This window comes from Xenopus tropicalis, chromosome 8, assembly GCF_000004195.4.
Source record: "Xenopus tropicalis strain Nigerian chromosome 8, UCB_Xtro_10.0, whole genome shotgun sequence".
Classification (NCBI taxonomy): Eukaryota; Metazoa; Chordata; class Amphibia; order Anura; family Pipidae; genus Xenopus; species Xenopus tropicalis.
The window spans coordinates 92,884,714-92,900,289 of record NC_030684.2 but is presented as its reverse complement, the minus strand read 5'-3'; the positions used below and the strand labels follow the sequence as shown (position 1 = coordinate 92,900,289).

Below are 15,576 nucleotides of genomic sequence, written 5' to 3'. Positions count from 1 at the left end.
AGTAACACCAAAAAATGAAAGTGTATAAAAGTAACTAAAATATAATGTGCTGCTGCCCTGCACTGGTAAAAGCTGTGTGTTTACTTCAGAAAGTCTACTATAATTTATATAAATAAGCTGCTGTGTAGCCATGGAGGCAGCCATTCAAAGGAGAAAAGGCACAGGCACATAGTAGATAACAGATAAAACGCAATTGTATTCTACAGAACTTATCTGTTATCTGCTGTGTAACCTGTGCCTTTTCTCCTTTTTCCCAGCTTGAATGGCTGCCCCGTGGCTACACAGCAGCTTATTATATAAATTATAGTAGTGTTACTGTAGCAAACACAACAGTTTTACCAGTGCAGGGCAACAGTGCATTATATTTTTATTACTTTAAAGCTCTTTCATTTTTTGGTGTTACTGTTCCTTTAAAGTACATTCTGAAATGGAGTATTGTCGCGACTTTTTCGTATTGTGCGCTCGTAAACGGCGGGCAAACCTTTGCGACTTTGCATGATTTTGGAAGCCTCCCATAGGACTCAATGGCACTCTGCAGCTCCAACCTGGCCCAAAGAAAGTCACGTTACTGAAGCTTGAATGAATCCGAAACTTTCGTACTCGGCACGACGGCTACGAAAAAGTCGCTACAATTTACGAGAAAGTAGTAATGGCTACGAAAAAGTCGCGACAGTAGCAGGTACTGTGCTTTTCAGCCAGCAGGGAACACAGAAACTGCCCCTTTCTATTCAAGTGAATCTGGGACAGTGCAATAAATCATGTCTGTGTCAGTCACTTATCTATGTAATTTTACCAGTTGCATATAAATCTAAAAATGAGTGTTGGTTCACCTTCAGTAAGGGATGTATTTTATCAACCGGCAAAAGCAATGGATTCCTTCGTTTGCGCTTTTCTATGGCAGACTGAGCATCTGCAATGGCCCATTTGTCAATTGGATGCGGAAAGGTCTTCTGGACACGCTCCTGGTTATGAAAAAATGGAGAAACCATTAGATTAGGTTAAAATACATGAAGCACCAGGACTGAAACCATTTAATACAGGGTTCAGTAATTAAATACAATATCCAAGCTTATTAAAGTATAGTATATCTCAGTTTCAAATTGTTGCTTAAAACGGGTCAATGAGAAATTCAATCGCCATTTTGTGGCATACAGTCTAGAGCGGCAGCTCCAATGATTTCTCAGTTGCTCTGGTACCAGTTTCCTTTTTCTTAAAATCAAGCAAATGTCACCACCATTTAGGCAGAACAAGTCTGCAAAGCAAGCCCAACCAGTATTAGATCCACCACTGCATCTTTCACAATCCTTGCAAGTGATTAAAAACAACTGCTTTACATAATTTTTAACTGTGGGATCCACCCTGGTGGCTGGGGGGGGGGGGCAGCTCAGTGTGTAAAATTTGGGATAAATGGTATAAATTAACACAGGAGAAGTTGAAAAAATTGAGTGTTGATATTTATTTTTCATATCACGGATTAGTTAACAGTGGGCTAAGTAACAGCATCTCTCTTCAGGCAGGGCATGCACTATTTCAGTGCTGTCCAACTGGCGGCCCGCGGGCCGCATGCGGCCCGCGACCCCCCTCTGTGTGGCCCCCCACCTGTCTGGCTGCTTTGATGGCTTACTCTTGTGTAAGCTTTAAATGGTATCAGTACTGAGATTAACTGCCCCCCCCCTGCATTGCTCACACCTCAGATTCAGGCTGTAATCCCTCTGTATTGTTTAAATATGTAATCCCCTGTGTTGTTTACACCTTTTAGTTTCTGCATTGTTCACCCCCTGCAGTGTTCACACCTCAGGCTCAGGCTGTAATCACCCACATTGTTTCCCAGTTCACACCTCAGACAGACTGTAGGAGCAGTAGAAACCCACAAATAATCCCTGCACACTACAAAAAGAACATATACTGTGGTGGTACTGCAATTAAAAAGTTTTTTTAATATATAGTTATTGTACAGACAGTAGGCAGAGTATGGTACACACAGGCACTCAGGCAGGGTAGGGAAGGCAGAGTATGGCACACACAGGCAGGGTAGGGCAGGCAGAGTATGGCACACACAGGCAGGGTAGGGAAGGCAGAGTATGGCACACACAGGCAGGGTAGGGAAGGCAGAGTATGGCACACACAGGCAGGGTAGGGAAGGCAGAGTATGGTTCACACAGGCAGGGTAGGGAAGGCAGAGTATGGCACACACAGGCAGGGTAGGGAAGGCAGAGTATGGTTCACACAGGCAGGGTAGGGAAGGCAGAGTATGGCACACACAGGCATGGTAGGGAAGGCAGATTATGGCGCACACAGGCAGGGTAGGGCAGGCAGAGAATGGCAGGTTTTTGCTGTACTACAACCATTAATGTGGGTATGGTCATGTGATAACACGGGTGTGGTTTCAAGTGGGTGTGGTTTCAAAAGGGGGAGTGGTCAAAACTGGCTTCCATTATCGGCCCTCCACCACGTAGGTTGGAAAAATTCCGCCCCTTGGTACCACAGAAGTTGGACAGCACTGCACTATTTAATAAAATGCAGCTGTGTTAAAAGGTGGCCATACATGGGCTGTTAAGCTTCTGGACTTAGTCGACAGCTTATTGGGCCATGTAAGGGCCCTCCAGTGGGCCTGTCTGATAGAAATCTTGCCAAAAATCGATCCGGTGTAATGATCAGATCAGCCAGATATAGCCCATCTCATACCTCACCAAATATATCCCTTTGCCCACACTGATAGATACATATAACACTGGTATAAACATACCACACTGGGCACATGACACTTGGTTTTATGGTCAGTTTTTATTACACCATAATTTCTTCAGTACTCTGATATTATGTTGTTTTATGTGTATTTTTTTACATGATGACATTATTATCTTGATGTGATAATACGATGAATGTAAAAAAAAAAATGGTTTGTGGAAAGTTACCACCAAGCGATCCATAAATGCGTCACTCACACTGATATATGAGATTTGTGACAGTCAATGAGTTAAATAAAACTTTTAATACTACATCTACACCTATTACAGTAGTGTGCTAGTAATATTTGGTGCAGATTATAACCCTTAGTCCCCAATCAACACCTTTCAAGACCCACCTCCCATATACATCCAAGTATCAGCTGGGTTCACAGACAGCCTGCCTATCTACCCAAAGCTAAAAAAGAGCCTGACGCGCTTTCCGCGGTTTCCCGAGCTTTATAAAATGCCGAATATTAATAGCACACTATTGCAGCCCATTGCCAATTACAGTGTCTTAATTCCCTGTGGGTACACTATGTTCATGGGTAAGAGCAATTAGACATACATTATTTTAGATGTAGTTTTAAAAGTAACGTTTTATTTAACTCATTGACTGTCACAAATCTGATATCAATATACCAATTTTTTGGTTCTTTAGATCTTGCACACTCCCTGTAGTATACTTTTTCTCCATATTAAGTGTAAGGTGCTCCTATCTACATTTAATTGGTGTCATCATGTGATAAGAGTCTGTGGTTAGACTGAAATCTTGATCTCACCAAAATAAGCAAACGTTCTGCATTTGTACTGCGCTCCTTATGATGGTGTGTTTAACTACAACATTGTGCCCAGATCATTATAGCAGTGAGCTTGTGCCATTTCTATTTTATGCTTTGTATACAGTTTGTATAGTTGAAACAAATAAGTATTAAAGAATGTAAAGTAAAAAAAAAAAAAAAAAGGGGGGGCCACCCCTTGCTAAGAGGTGAATTAGGGATCACATTATTTAGTATATGATATTATCTAGTAGTATATATTTATGTATAAAAGTTTTGATGAAACCTAGGATTAATCAGACAGAATATTTTTCTCTCTTGTGGTTGAAATGGCAAATTACACATTTTTGTGCTATTGCTCTCCTGGATCAATATACACAGACAGGCTGCTGCAAGTGAGGCTACGTATCAGACAGTCATGAAGCACTGTTTAGTAACAGGGAGGCATTCCTAATGTGGCAAGATTAATTATAGCTACTATCTCCAATTCAGTGGTGTAATAAGCTATATAATCCCAGTCTCCAACCTTTTTAGACATGTGGAAAAACAAAAATAAGACTGTGGGCTGCAAAGAGCACAACCACAAACTATTCCTAGAATAAATATTACTATTCAATTATTCCCTATATTTTAATGCCTTAAACCAAAGTGAGACAATGTGTCCTGCCAAGAATGTAATGCAAGCCTTGGCAGCAGTCCAGCAGAACCAAGCTAGCCCTTTGTGTTTGTGTTTTGTGTTTAGGACCCCCATTTAGAGGCGAGGGAGATATGAAGAACAAATGTAATTGTGCAATTGCCTTCCATGAGGCGGTGAGTAGAAACCTAGATATTGTTGTGTCAGTGGATGTGATCAACTTGCTACAAATATTTAATACAGTACCACAAAAAAGGTTAATGCTCAAATTAAGAAATATTGGCCTGGAACATAACATTTAAACTTGGACAGAGAACTGACTAAAGAATACATTGCAGAGAGTGCTGGTAAATAGAACATTTTCTAATTAGACCAGTTTTGGTAGTGGAATACCACAGGGGTCTGTGCTTGGTCTTTGGCCTTTTAATGTGTTTTTTAACCCTTTAAGTGCCATGGGACGTAGATTCTACGTCCAAGGCACTAAAGGACCAAAGTGCCATGGGACGTAGAATCTACGTCCAATGGCACTGTCGGGTTTACAAGCGCTGCGCTCGCTTTTAAAGCAGCGCAGCGCTTGTAAACCCCTCAGATCCCCCTAGGCAACGAGCAATGAAGAACATACTCACCGATCCGGGTCCCCCAGCCGCACCGATCGCGTCGCCAGCCAATGACAGCAGTGGACACGCGTTGATGACGTGTCCACTGCTGTCCCTTTAAATAGCGCCGCCTACTGTCGGCTCCTCACTCCTGCTGCGCACTTCAGACAAGATGGAGCTCCCCTGCTGCCTTCCTGCTGGATTGATCGCCCCTGATCGCCCCTGATCGTCTGCCTGCCTTGGGTAAGCTGAACTACAACTCTCTACCACTGTTTATTTTGCTTATTTCTATATCAACTGTTTTTTTTGCATTTTTTCTTCTATCTTTGTCATTATTACACTTTTGTACACATACACACTTATTTACAACTTTCCCAAGCACACACAGACACTTACACACACACTTACACTTTTTTTTTTTTTTCTTTCTTTCTTTTCTTTTCTTTCTTTCTTTGCTTTCTTTGGCAGTCTTTTTTTTTACTAAAACTTTATTTCTGATCTTGCTCTATAATTATCTGATTTATTTGGTTGCATTTTAGTGTTTTTTTGGCATTTTCATAATTGATTTCTGTTTTTGAATTATTCTATTGCACTGTAACTTTTTTTATTGCTATTTGGTGCTGAATTTGCAGTGACGTTGGTGGATCCAGGGCTCTGACCACCGATTTCATTGCAATTATTGTTCTTCTGTTGGTTTAGGTGGTTTTATTGGATTTTACTGATTTTATGGTGTTTTATCTTTGCATTGTTCTTTATTGTGTGTTTAGTGCCCCCAAAAAGGTTGCTTTTGCAGTGACATTGGTGGATCCAGGGCTCTTACCGATTTCATTGCAACTATTGTTCTTTGATTGCTTTTAGTGGTTTTATTCCATTTGATTTCAGTTGTTCTAGAAAGGTCCAGAGGTGCTAAGATTGCTCTGGTAGTTTCTATTGCCAAGGGTTAGGCTGATGCCACACGAGGCGTAGGGCTGATTTTTTCAGCAAGTGGAAAAACGCTTGCCGAAAATTCAGCCCTACGCCTGCTACTTGTTCCTGCACCCGAATGAATGGGATACGCTCGGGTGCAGGCACGTGTAGCCGATATACGCATGAAAACGCGAGACTTTGCATTCTCACGCGTTTTCATGCGTATATCGGCTACATGTGCCTGCACCCGAGCGTATCCCATTCATTCGGGTGCAGGCAAAAAAAAGGGGTGCATAGAGTGCAGCCCCAATATTATGCATTTTCAGGTTTGGCGGCCATGTACTTATGTGCAACCAGACATAGGTATCGTTTTATTCAGGGGAACTTGCAGATTGATGGTTAGTAAGTTTTTGGTAGTTGCCATGGAGATTTTGGGGAGAAATCTAGGTTTTTTATCTGGTTTTTCCTTGATTTCTGACCAAAATCTAGGTTTGTATCTGGTTTTTCCTTGATTTCTGACCAAAGCGCTGACTTCTGCAAGGGACTACGGCCGCAATTTTCCATGTAGAAAGAGAAGAGTGGCGTCTCTGAATAGCTGAAGGTGTGCACTTTTCGTAAATATATAGATTGTGGGGGTTATCTCACAGGTAGGGGGGTTAACACTGAAAAACTGCAGGTAGTGCACATAGAGCGCAGCCCCCAAAATTTCAACTGAAATTGCCCTTATGCATTGCCCCTGTTTGGGGGCATTTGGTGGCCACGTCTTTATGTGCACCCATACATATGGGGTATCGTTTTATTCAGGGGAACTTGCAAATTGAGGTTTAGTAAGTTTTTGGTAGTTGCCAAGGAGATTTTGGGGAGAAATCTAGGTTTTTATCTGGTTTTTCCTTGATTTCTGACCAAAATCTAGGGTTGTATCTGGTTTTTCCTTGATTTCTGACCAAAGCGCTGACTTCTGCAAGGGACTGCGGCCACAATTTTCCATGTAGAAAGAGAAGAGTGGTATCTCTGAATAGCTGAAGGTGTGCACTTTTCGTAAATATATAGATTGTGGGGGTATCTCACAGGTAGGGGGGGTTATCACTGAAAAACTGCAGGTAGTGCACATAGAGCGCAGCCCCCAAAATTTCAACTGAAATTCCCCTTATGCATTGCCCCTGTTTTGGGGCATTTGGTGGCCACGTCTTTATGTGCACCCATACATATGGGGTATCGTTTTATTCAGGGGAACTTGCAGATTGATGGTTAGTAAGTTTTTGGTAGTTGCCATGGAGATTTTGGAGAGAAATCTAGGTTTGTATCTAGTTTTTCCTTGATTTCTGACCAAAGCGCTAACTTCTGCAAGGGACTGCGGCCACAATTTTCCATGTAGAAAGAGAAGAGTGGTGTCTCTGAATAGCTGAAGGTGTGCACTTTTCGTAAATATATAGATTGTGGGGGTTATCTCACAGGTAGGGGGGGTTAACACTGAAAAACTGCAGGTAGTGCACATAGAGCGCAGCCCCCAAAATTTCAACTGAAATTGCCCTTATGCATTGCCCCTGTTTTGGGGCATTTGGTGGCCACGTCTTTATGTGCACCCATACATATGGGGTATCGTTTTATTCAGGGGAACTTGCAAATTGAGGTTTAGTAAGTTTTTGGTAGTTGCCATGGAGATTTTGGGGAGAAATCTAGGTTTTTATCTGGTTTTTCCTTGATTTCTGACCAAAATCTAGGGTTGTATCTGGTTTTTCCTTGATTTCTGACCAAAGCGCTGACTTCTGCAAGGGACTGCGGCCACAATTTTCCATGTAGAAAGAGAAGAGTGGTGTCTCTGAATAGCTGAAGGTGTGCACTTTTCGTAAATATATAGATTGTGGGGGTTATCTCACAGGTAGGGGGGGTTATCACTGAAAAACTGCAGGTAGTGCACATAGAGCGCAGCCCCCAAAATTTCAACTGAAATTGCCCTTATGCATTGCCCCTGTTTTGGGGCATTTGGTGGCCACGTCTTTATGTGCACCCATACATATGGGGTATCGTTTTATTCAGGGGAACTTGCAGATTGATGGTTAGTAAGTTTTTGGTAGTTGCCATGGAGATTTTGGGGAGAAATCTAGGTTTGTATCTAGTTTTTCCTTGATTTCTGACCAAAGCGCTAACTTCTGCAAGGGACTGCGGCCACAATTTTCCATGTAGAAAGAGAAGAGTGGTGTCTCTGAATAGCTGAAGGTGTGCACTTTTCGTAAATATATAGATTGTGGGGGTTATCTCACAGGTAGGGGGGGTTAACACTGAAAAACTGCAGGTAGTGCACATAGAGCGCAGCCCCCACATTTTTAGCTGTAATTGCCCTTGTGTATTGCCCCTGCTTTGGAGTGTTTGGTGCCCATGTCTTTATGTGCACCCATACATATGGGGCATCATTTTATTCAGGAGAAGTTTGTCTTTCAAATATGCCTTTGTTAGAAAATTTTTATGAGATTTTTTTTTGTCAAATCCACATTTGATCATGCGTCCAAGTTTACGTTTTAGAAAAAAAAAAAAAAAGTCATAAAAAGTTCCAAATTTCACAATGCACTGACAAAAGGTATTTGGCTTTTGAGTGAAAACTACATTGCACCTAGAAACCTGAAGGTCTGTAGTTTCTAAAGATACCAAACATGAGGGGATATTTTAGATTTACATATAAGTTATGCTGCATTAACTGTTACAAGCGCTTTTCTGCTTTGTTCTGGTGTGATATTGTACTAAGTATTGCCTTAGTTTGGGGGTTACTTCTGGACAGGAACTGTGGGGTACCACCACATATTTGGTATCGTTGGAATTGGGAGTATCAGGGCTTTTACAAACAATAAAAAAAAGTGGGTAAAATTAACTTTTCTATGGAAAAAAACCTCAAAATATACAGAAATTTTTCATAATTTTATTTTTCTTTTACATATTTCACCCAAAATACACATCATATCTCCAGAAAAGTTATAAAATTTGGTATGTATGTCGAAGCCCAATTAGTGACGAAAAAAACGATATATAATTTCCCTAGTTTCGTGGAGGTTTTCCTACCAAAAAACATTGTTGAAGTGAATGAGTACAAAATGCTTAAAAAACGTCTGGCACTGGGGGGAACCGAAATGACGAATTCGGCTGGCACTTAAAGGGTTAATGACCTCTATATTTGTTGATGTTAAACTTTGAAAGACTAAGTTCAATGCTGGATGCTGCTACTTTGCAGAAAGTTTTAACTGAATTGGAGAACCGGGCAAGAAACTAGCAAATGAAGTCCAATGTTGATAAGTGCAAGGTTTTATACTATGGTAGAAATAAAATAAAGGCGAGTTATAAATTAAATGGCAGTGTGTGGGGACCTTCTCAATAGAGAGGGATTTGGTGATTTTGTTAGATAAGCTGTATAATTCTAGGGAGTGTCCACTCAGTAGATACTAAAGCAAAAAAAAAAAAGAGCTGTCGTGTTTATGTCCTTCAAATTAATGCCCTTTTTTATGCATATTTTTTCCTTTTTATTAGGGATGAGTAAAAGATTTGCCACAGGCAAATATGCAGCAAAAACAGTAAATCCATGGCAAATATTCACCTAGGGAGCACAAGCAAGCAGGAGATAAAATCTGATCTCATCTCCTGCCTGGGCTGCCTGGGATATCTGTCTGCAAAGCCGGTGACAAAAATGAGATCTCTACTGCTTGGCACAGGCACTGAGGATAGAAATGAAAGCAATACATGTGCAGAGCAGGAGCAATCTCCTGTTCTGTACAAACATTGCAGACAGAAATGACAGCCAGGACTAGCAGGAGACTCAGGATCCATCACTTCACAACCAAATCAAAAATAAGAGTAAGCACTGAAACCTAATGACTACTGTTATTGGAAAACATGTTTGTTTCTAAAACGCATCAGTTAATAGAGCTTCTCTAGCAGATTTTTTTATATTTAATTGTAGGGATCTCCAAATTTGGGCCCCTAGGTTGGTTACCCCCAGGATAGACCCCAAGGGTGGGTGATACTTTAATAGTGCAACACTTTTTGGGTGGGTTGGCACCTAAATAGTTAATAGGGAATTAGCTTCCCTGCAGTTAAAGGTTATGGCCACAAGGTGGTACAGTTAGTATAAAAGGCTGTGCAGCCATGTGCAGCCAGGTCTTCCTGCCTGGGACCCCTCTGGCTACAGGCTGGGTCTAGTAAGAAGGATATATGTCATAGGCCGCTCTAGGAGTGGCAGACAGGGTATTTAGCTGGGCAGCTGGGCCCCACCAGGAGATACCGAGATTAAGATCTCCCAGCACTAATAGCTGGAGTCAGGAACAAAAAGAGATAGGAATAGGAGGTTGCCTAATCCGGGGGATAGCCGGGTGACATTTCCGCAGTGAGGTCTCCAGGGGGTGTCCGCTCGGCGTGAGTACCGGGGATAGCCCTAGAGAGGGTATTCCGGCGCGAGTACCGGAGGGAACCCCAAAGGGAGGGTCATTTGGCTGGAGTGTTACCGGTATCCCAGGAGAGAGGGACTCCTGAGGGATAGAGAAGGTATCCTGATATATCCTGTGTCTCCTGTATGCAAAAGCTGTCTGCCACTCTTCAAATAAACACAACACTTGGTTCAGTATACTTCAGAGTGTGTGTGTATTACTCCTGGAGGATCTACACTACCTGGTAAGGATATACCCCAGTGAGGGGGCAAGGTAATAGGAGTGCTGGGAGTCCCCACCAAGGAGCAATATATTAAGTTCTCAGGAGGGGAGTTATAGTTCATTCTATCCCTATCCTGGGTGGAGGCATGCCAAAGTATAAAGAAATAGCTGTTCCCCAAAGTAAGCGGGGCTCAGGACTCCTGAAAGCGCCAAGAATAGTGACATATCAGCAGGTAGTGCCACAACCGTTTAATAAGTGGGCTACATAATTTTGAAATTTCACATGCAGCTAGCCACTTTATTTCAGTCTCTCTTTACAGCTGTGCTGCAAGTTGGAATGATATCACCCCCTCCCTTTCCCCCCCAGCAGCAGATAAGCAGAACAATGGTCAGGTAGCAAGATAGCAGTTACCCGACAGCTGCATTGCTAAATGTGATCTAAGTCTGGCTCATGACTTCTCCATTTACACCAAGTAGGAGAAACAATAGCTTATTTGAAAACAGTTCTAATGTGTAGTGCTGGCTCCTTCTGAAAGCAGAATGCACTGAGATGGCTGCCTACACACCAATATTACAACTAAAAAAAAATACAATTGATGGTTAAGAATAAAATGTTAAATGGTAGAGTGAATTATTTGGTATGTTAAACAGTGTCATTTAGAAATAAAAAGTACACCATGAAAATCATGACAGAATCCCTTAACACCTGTTAATTGTTTTTACACTTTTGTATTTTTTTTCTCAAGCCTATGTATTATTTGTGGCAATGCAAAAAATCAAGCAAAAAACCAAGGGCAAGTAAACTATAAGTGTACAGTGCGTCAACAGTTGGATTAGGGTGACCATGAGTCTAGTGCCAGATGCTGTTGGTAAATGATCCTAAGCCTACTCTAAAGAGACTGAAAATAAAAAACCCCAATGACAAGTCTAGTTTAGCAAAGGGCATAAGAAAGGGCTTTAGTTTTCATATGAGCAGTTATATTAAGCACTTACCTCTACATCCTGAACAGTCCTTGGCTGTGCAATGCATAGTTTATTCAGGAGCTGGAGAATCAACTCCTCTACGTAGTACAATGAATCTTCTTTAGCAGACAGAGTGGGGTGCACTTGCTGCAAGACCTGTAACATTTGATAACAGCATGATTAAGGCTGAGAGAAGTTTAAAAAAAAATAGTAAAATCTGCTTTAAGGATATAGCTTAAACAGTTAAATTATTACAAGGTACATGGATGAAACACATGCATGCAATGGTAGTTAAAGGTAGGTAAAGATCCGGTTTCGTAATTTAATGTGCAATTTAAATCAACTGCTAGTCTGTTTTGTTACTTTCAAATTAGCACACAGAAAATAAAGATTACCCCAATATAAATGACATAAGACCTTGCCCTTAACAACAGCCCCTTAAACATTTCTCATTGGGTGCAATCGCCATATGGATAGGAAACATGAATGTAACATGTTGTTGCCTCACAAATCACAATGCATACAGTGCAATGGGTAGAGTCAAGGTACTACCAGAAAACTAAATGTAACTTAGTGACATAAAAATAACAACATCTATTATATGAACAGCTATTCCACACATTAAGAGCTATATAGAAAAGTTATGTTCTTTAACAAATAACAAAACAGACACATTTGTTATAGACTGCATGGGAAAAAAAACAGTACATCGTGTGAACAGTTCTTATTAAGTAACTCCCAGATAGAGCCATGATGAGATCCTTAGGAAGAGCTAGGATGTTTGGAGGTGTTACAAAAGTCACTGGGGGAAATAATCACTTTAATGACAAGCTTGTGGTGAAGGCAAGTGACATGCTAATGAAACATACCAAACCACCATTGAAAGGAGAAGGCACAATTAGGGGAAGGGGGTAAAGGCAGTTAGTCAATTTCTCTCTTCAGGTAAACCCTTCTGATAAAATGAAATCCTCCTTATCTGTTAACCTGAGATACAGCATATAGCTGTGAGAAGTGAATGTGGCCATATATTTACTCTCAATTGGTTTGGAGGCTCTCAGTTGTTTCCACTTCAGTTAAATATATATTAAAAGAACTATCTGTTATTCACAAGTTAAATATCAGGCTCACCAGATTCTACAATAGGCTCGGGTACCCATGCCCGAACCTCTCACTTGTTTCTTTCCCACTCCATTTTTGTTAACTGTGAACCACGTGTATTTTTAAAAAGCAAAATGTTCACTCACTGCTTCCTTGTAGTGGCCCGGGTGCTGTGCCCCAGACCCGCAGCAAAGGGAGATGTGACTTCGGAAACCCGAACACACTCATCAAGCACCAGGACAGCGGATTTAAAAGGTTTCAAAAGCTTTATTCAAGCTAGAACCTAATGTGCTTCATGTGTTTGCACACGTAATCATAGGCACACCTATTTTCATCAGGCGCCCAAATCAAAGGCAAGTGTATAGGGCTGAATCGTCTGATAGGGGTAGAATTTCTATTGTTTCAACCTCCATATCGGACAATTCAGCTCTAAACGTTAGTTTAGGGTACGAGCGATCTTTCCTGTGACCAGTGGTTTGTTGTTTTTTTTTTTTTTTGCACAAAGGTCTATGTCTGTGTATGTTGCCCATATAAGAGTATTTTTATAGCGCATTAAAAAGGTGCCAGGGGAAGGTACCCCGACTCCATACAGATCTCAACTGAAAGGTGACAGCACAGTTAATACAGCATGTCAGTTGCATTTGTGAATGTGGTAGAGTCACATATATTTAACCATGGCATATGTTCCTAAATGAGATGATGAATATGTCAGCTGTTTCTTGGTTTCTGAGCGGGGAAAACTAAACAGTATAAAGCTGATGGATGGGAAACGAAGAACGAAGGGGGTGGGGGGAGCTAGTGAGATTTTGTTATCAAAAGAGAAAGTCTTTGCTATGCAGGCACACCCCTGAACTCTTCCTGTCCAGGGCTGAAGTAAGAATTCAAATATGCCTAAAACAGACTCTCCTTTCTCTGCTTGTAATGTCCAGCTAACAAGGATTTGCCAAAAAAATTTCCAGTGAGCTAAAATATTTCTAATACACAGTAAAATGAAGGCACTGTATGTGGTGTAGGGATATCACTTATTGCAATGATGCCTAGAGTCCTTCTCTACTTTTTCTGATAATACAACAGATAGATCTCTAGCTGTTCATTAAGTAACACTTATAACAAACCGACTCAGTCACGGTCCTACAGTTTCAAGACACATTAGAATTATCTTAGCAGTAAGAAACTTCAAAAGAAGCATAAGGGCTAGCAACACTTAGGATACCAGTTGATCTTAGAGTGACCACATGAACAGATATCATATGAAACAAGATTCCGTACGATATCCGGGGTGTGCGTGTGGTGAAAGACGGGACAACCAATGTCGGTAAAAGCCTCGGATATTAGTCATCTCAACGATTGGACTTTAAACCTGCATAACTGGCAATTTGGCTTCTAACGTTAGTAGAGAAAACGAATGATCTTTCCTTCGACCAATGTAATAGCTTGTCTAGTAATTCATAGCCACCAATCAGCAGATAATATATATTGGTCATTTGTTTAAAAACAAACATGTGATTGGTTGCTGTTTGTCAGTGCATGTAAGGGCAAAGAAAAGTTGTTTGACTAATTGCGATAACTTTCTGGCCATAGGCAACTATTAAGTTGCGGCAATCTAATCATGTGCAGTTTTCCACTGCGTGAATTAGTCACCACAATATCGGCATAGGACAGGCAGAACATAAAGTGACACAATGTTGGCACTGCTCCTACAGTCTGTCTGAGGTGTGAACAGGTGAACAATGTGGGTACTTACATTCTAAGCCTGAGGTGTGACAATGCAGGGGGTGAACAATGCAGGGATTAAACAGTACAGGAGAATTACAGCCTGAATCTGAGGTGTAAACAATGCAGGGGACAGTTAATCTCAGTACTGATACCATTTAAATCTTATACAAAGGTAAGCAGTCACAGCAGCCAGACAGGTGGGGGGCCACGGGCCGGATGCGGCCCTTGGGCCGCCAGTTGGACAGCACTGCCCTAAATGGTTTCTTCAGTGTCTGCCTTCTCCAAAAAAATTGAAAGGGAGGAGCATAGTTAAATCCACTGGGTCACATGTTGTGCAACAACATCACAGATGTTGCTCTCTTCTCATCTGTCCACAGCTCCCATGCCTTAGTGCTAATGCAAATGGCTACAGCTATGTATACAATGGCAAGAAACTTTCCCCAAGTAGTCTCCTTCTTTCTCTCAATCAATTTCTTCATCTCCACATGTGTCAGTACATCTCTAATTATTACCATATATGCCATTAACTCCCTTTTAGGAGGCGGATTGACTGCACATGCGCAGACTGCTTTGAAGCTTAGAAGCCTACTTACCATGTAACGTTGACCCACCAGGAACTGTTGGAAAGATTGTTGTTGAAAGTGATCAGTGACCCCCTACTTGGGCACCTTAGACATGGACTAATGGGAACAGCATCTTTATTAATGGAAGCAGCATCTTTAGAGGTAATTATCTTGCAATCTACTGCAAACTGATAATACATATATGTTGGAAATCTGCATTCATTTATATTATTTAGTAAATGGAAGGCACTGCGTTAGTCTAACCTGTTTGTAAGGTGAGCAAGAGACTGAGCGTATAACCATTTATAGCCACACTTAAAATCACCAGAGTGGGATCTTCTTGCTGTACTGATAATGGCATTTTAATGAGCCAACTGTCCCCTCCAGTAGTAATACAAGTTTGTTGTGCTTCAGATTCCAACAGACTGTACAAATAGCCCAGAAGGAAATGCAGACTGGCTAGAATACAAATGCCAAGCAATACAGCCTTGGAGAATGAGGAAAGGGGGATTCAGACAAATACTTACTTTTCAGTAAGCTGGGAGCTTAAAGAAGAATAGCTTAAGGGGATGTAAGCCCCCCCTCCCCCAATTTTTTTTAAAACTGCTCAGTGCCCTTTGCAGTACTTATTTACAATCTACATGATTTTATTCTTTTCAGAATGTTTTTAGCAGTTTTACACTACTGATATCATTATTTTCAAAAAGCAGCTCTATGATGCTGTGCTATTTATCCAACTTTATAGTTCACTTAGAAGGAAAATATTGGTATTCCCCTTCTCTCCTGTCTGTAACATGAACTGAAACAATTCTCTGCCCAAAAACCCTCAAACACTTTTTGGATTGAGAGCCTCCAATCACAAACAGTAACTGGCAGTTTCCATTCATTTCAAAGAGGAAGCTGACAAAGAGGACAAGAAATAAGCAGAAAACTATCTGGAGATGTTTTCACACCTTTGATATATTAC

At 41.2% G+C, this 15,576-nt stretch overlaps 1 protein-coding gene across 1 annotated transcript in view; it reads right to left on the bottom strand.

The window, feature by feature from the left end:
- sos2 (SOS Ras/Rho guanine nucleotide exchange factor 2) overlaps positions 1-15,576 on the bottom strand; it is a 60,051-nt gene that overhangs the window by 24,565 nt on the left and 19,910 nt on the right. The window contains exons 2-3 of the mRNA XM_002938126.4: positions 11,263-11,388; positions 831-962 (exon numbers count right to left, since the gene is read on the bottom strand). Coding sequence (XP_002938172.3) covers positions 831-962; positions 11,263-11,388 — 258 coding nt within the window. The remainder of the gene's footprint in view (positions 1-830; positions 963-11,262; positions 11,389-15,576) is intronic.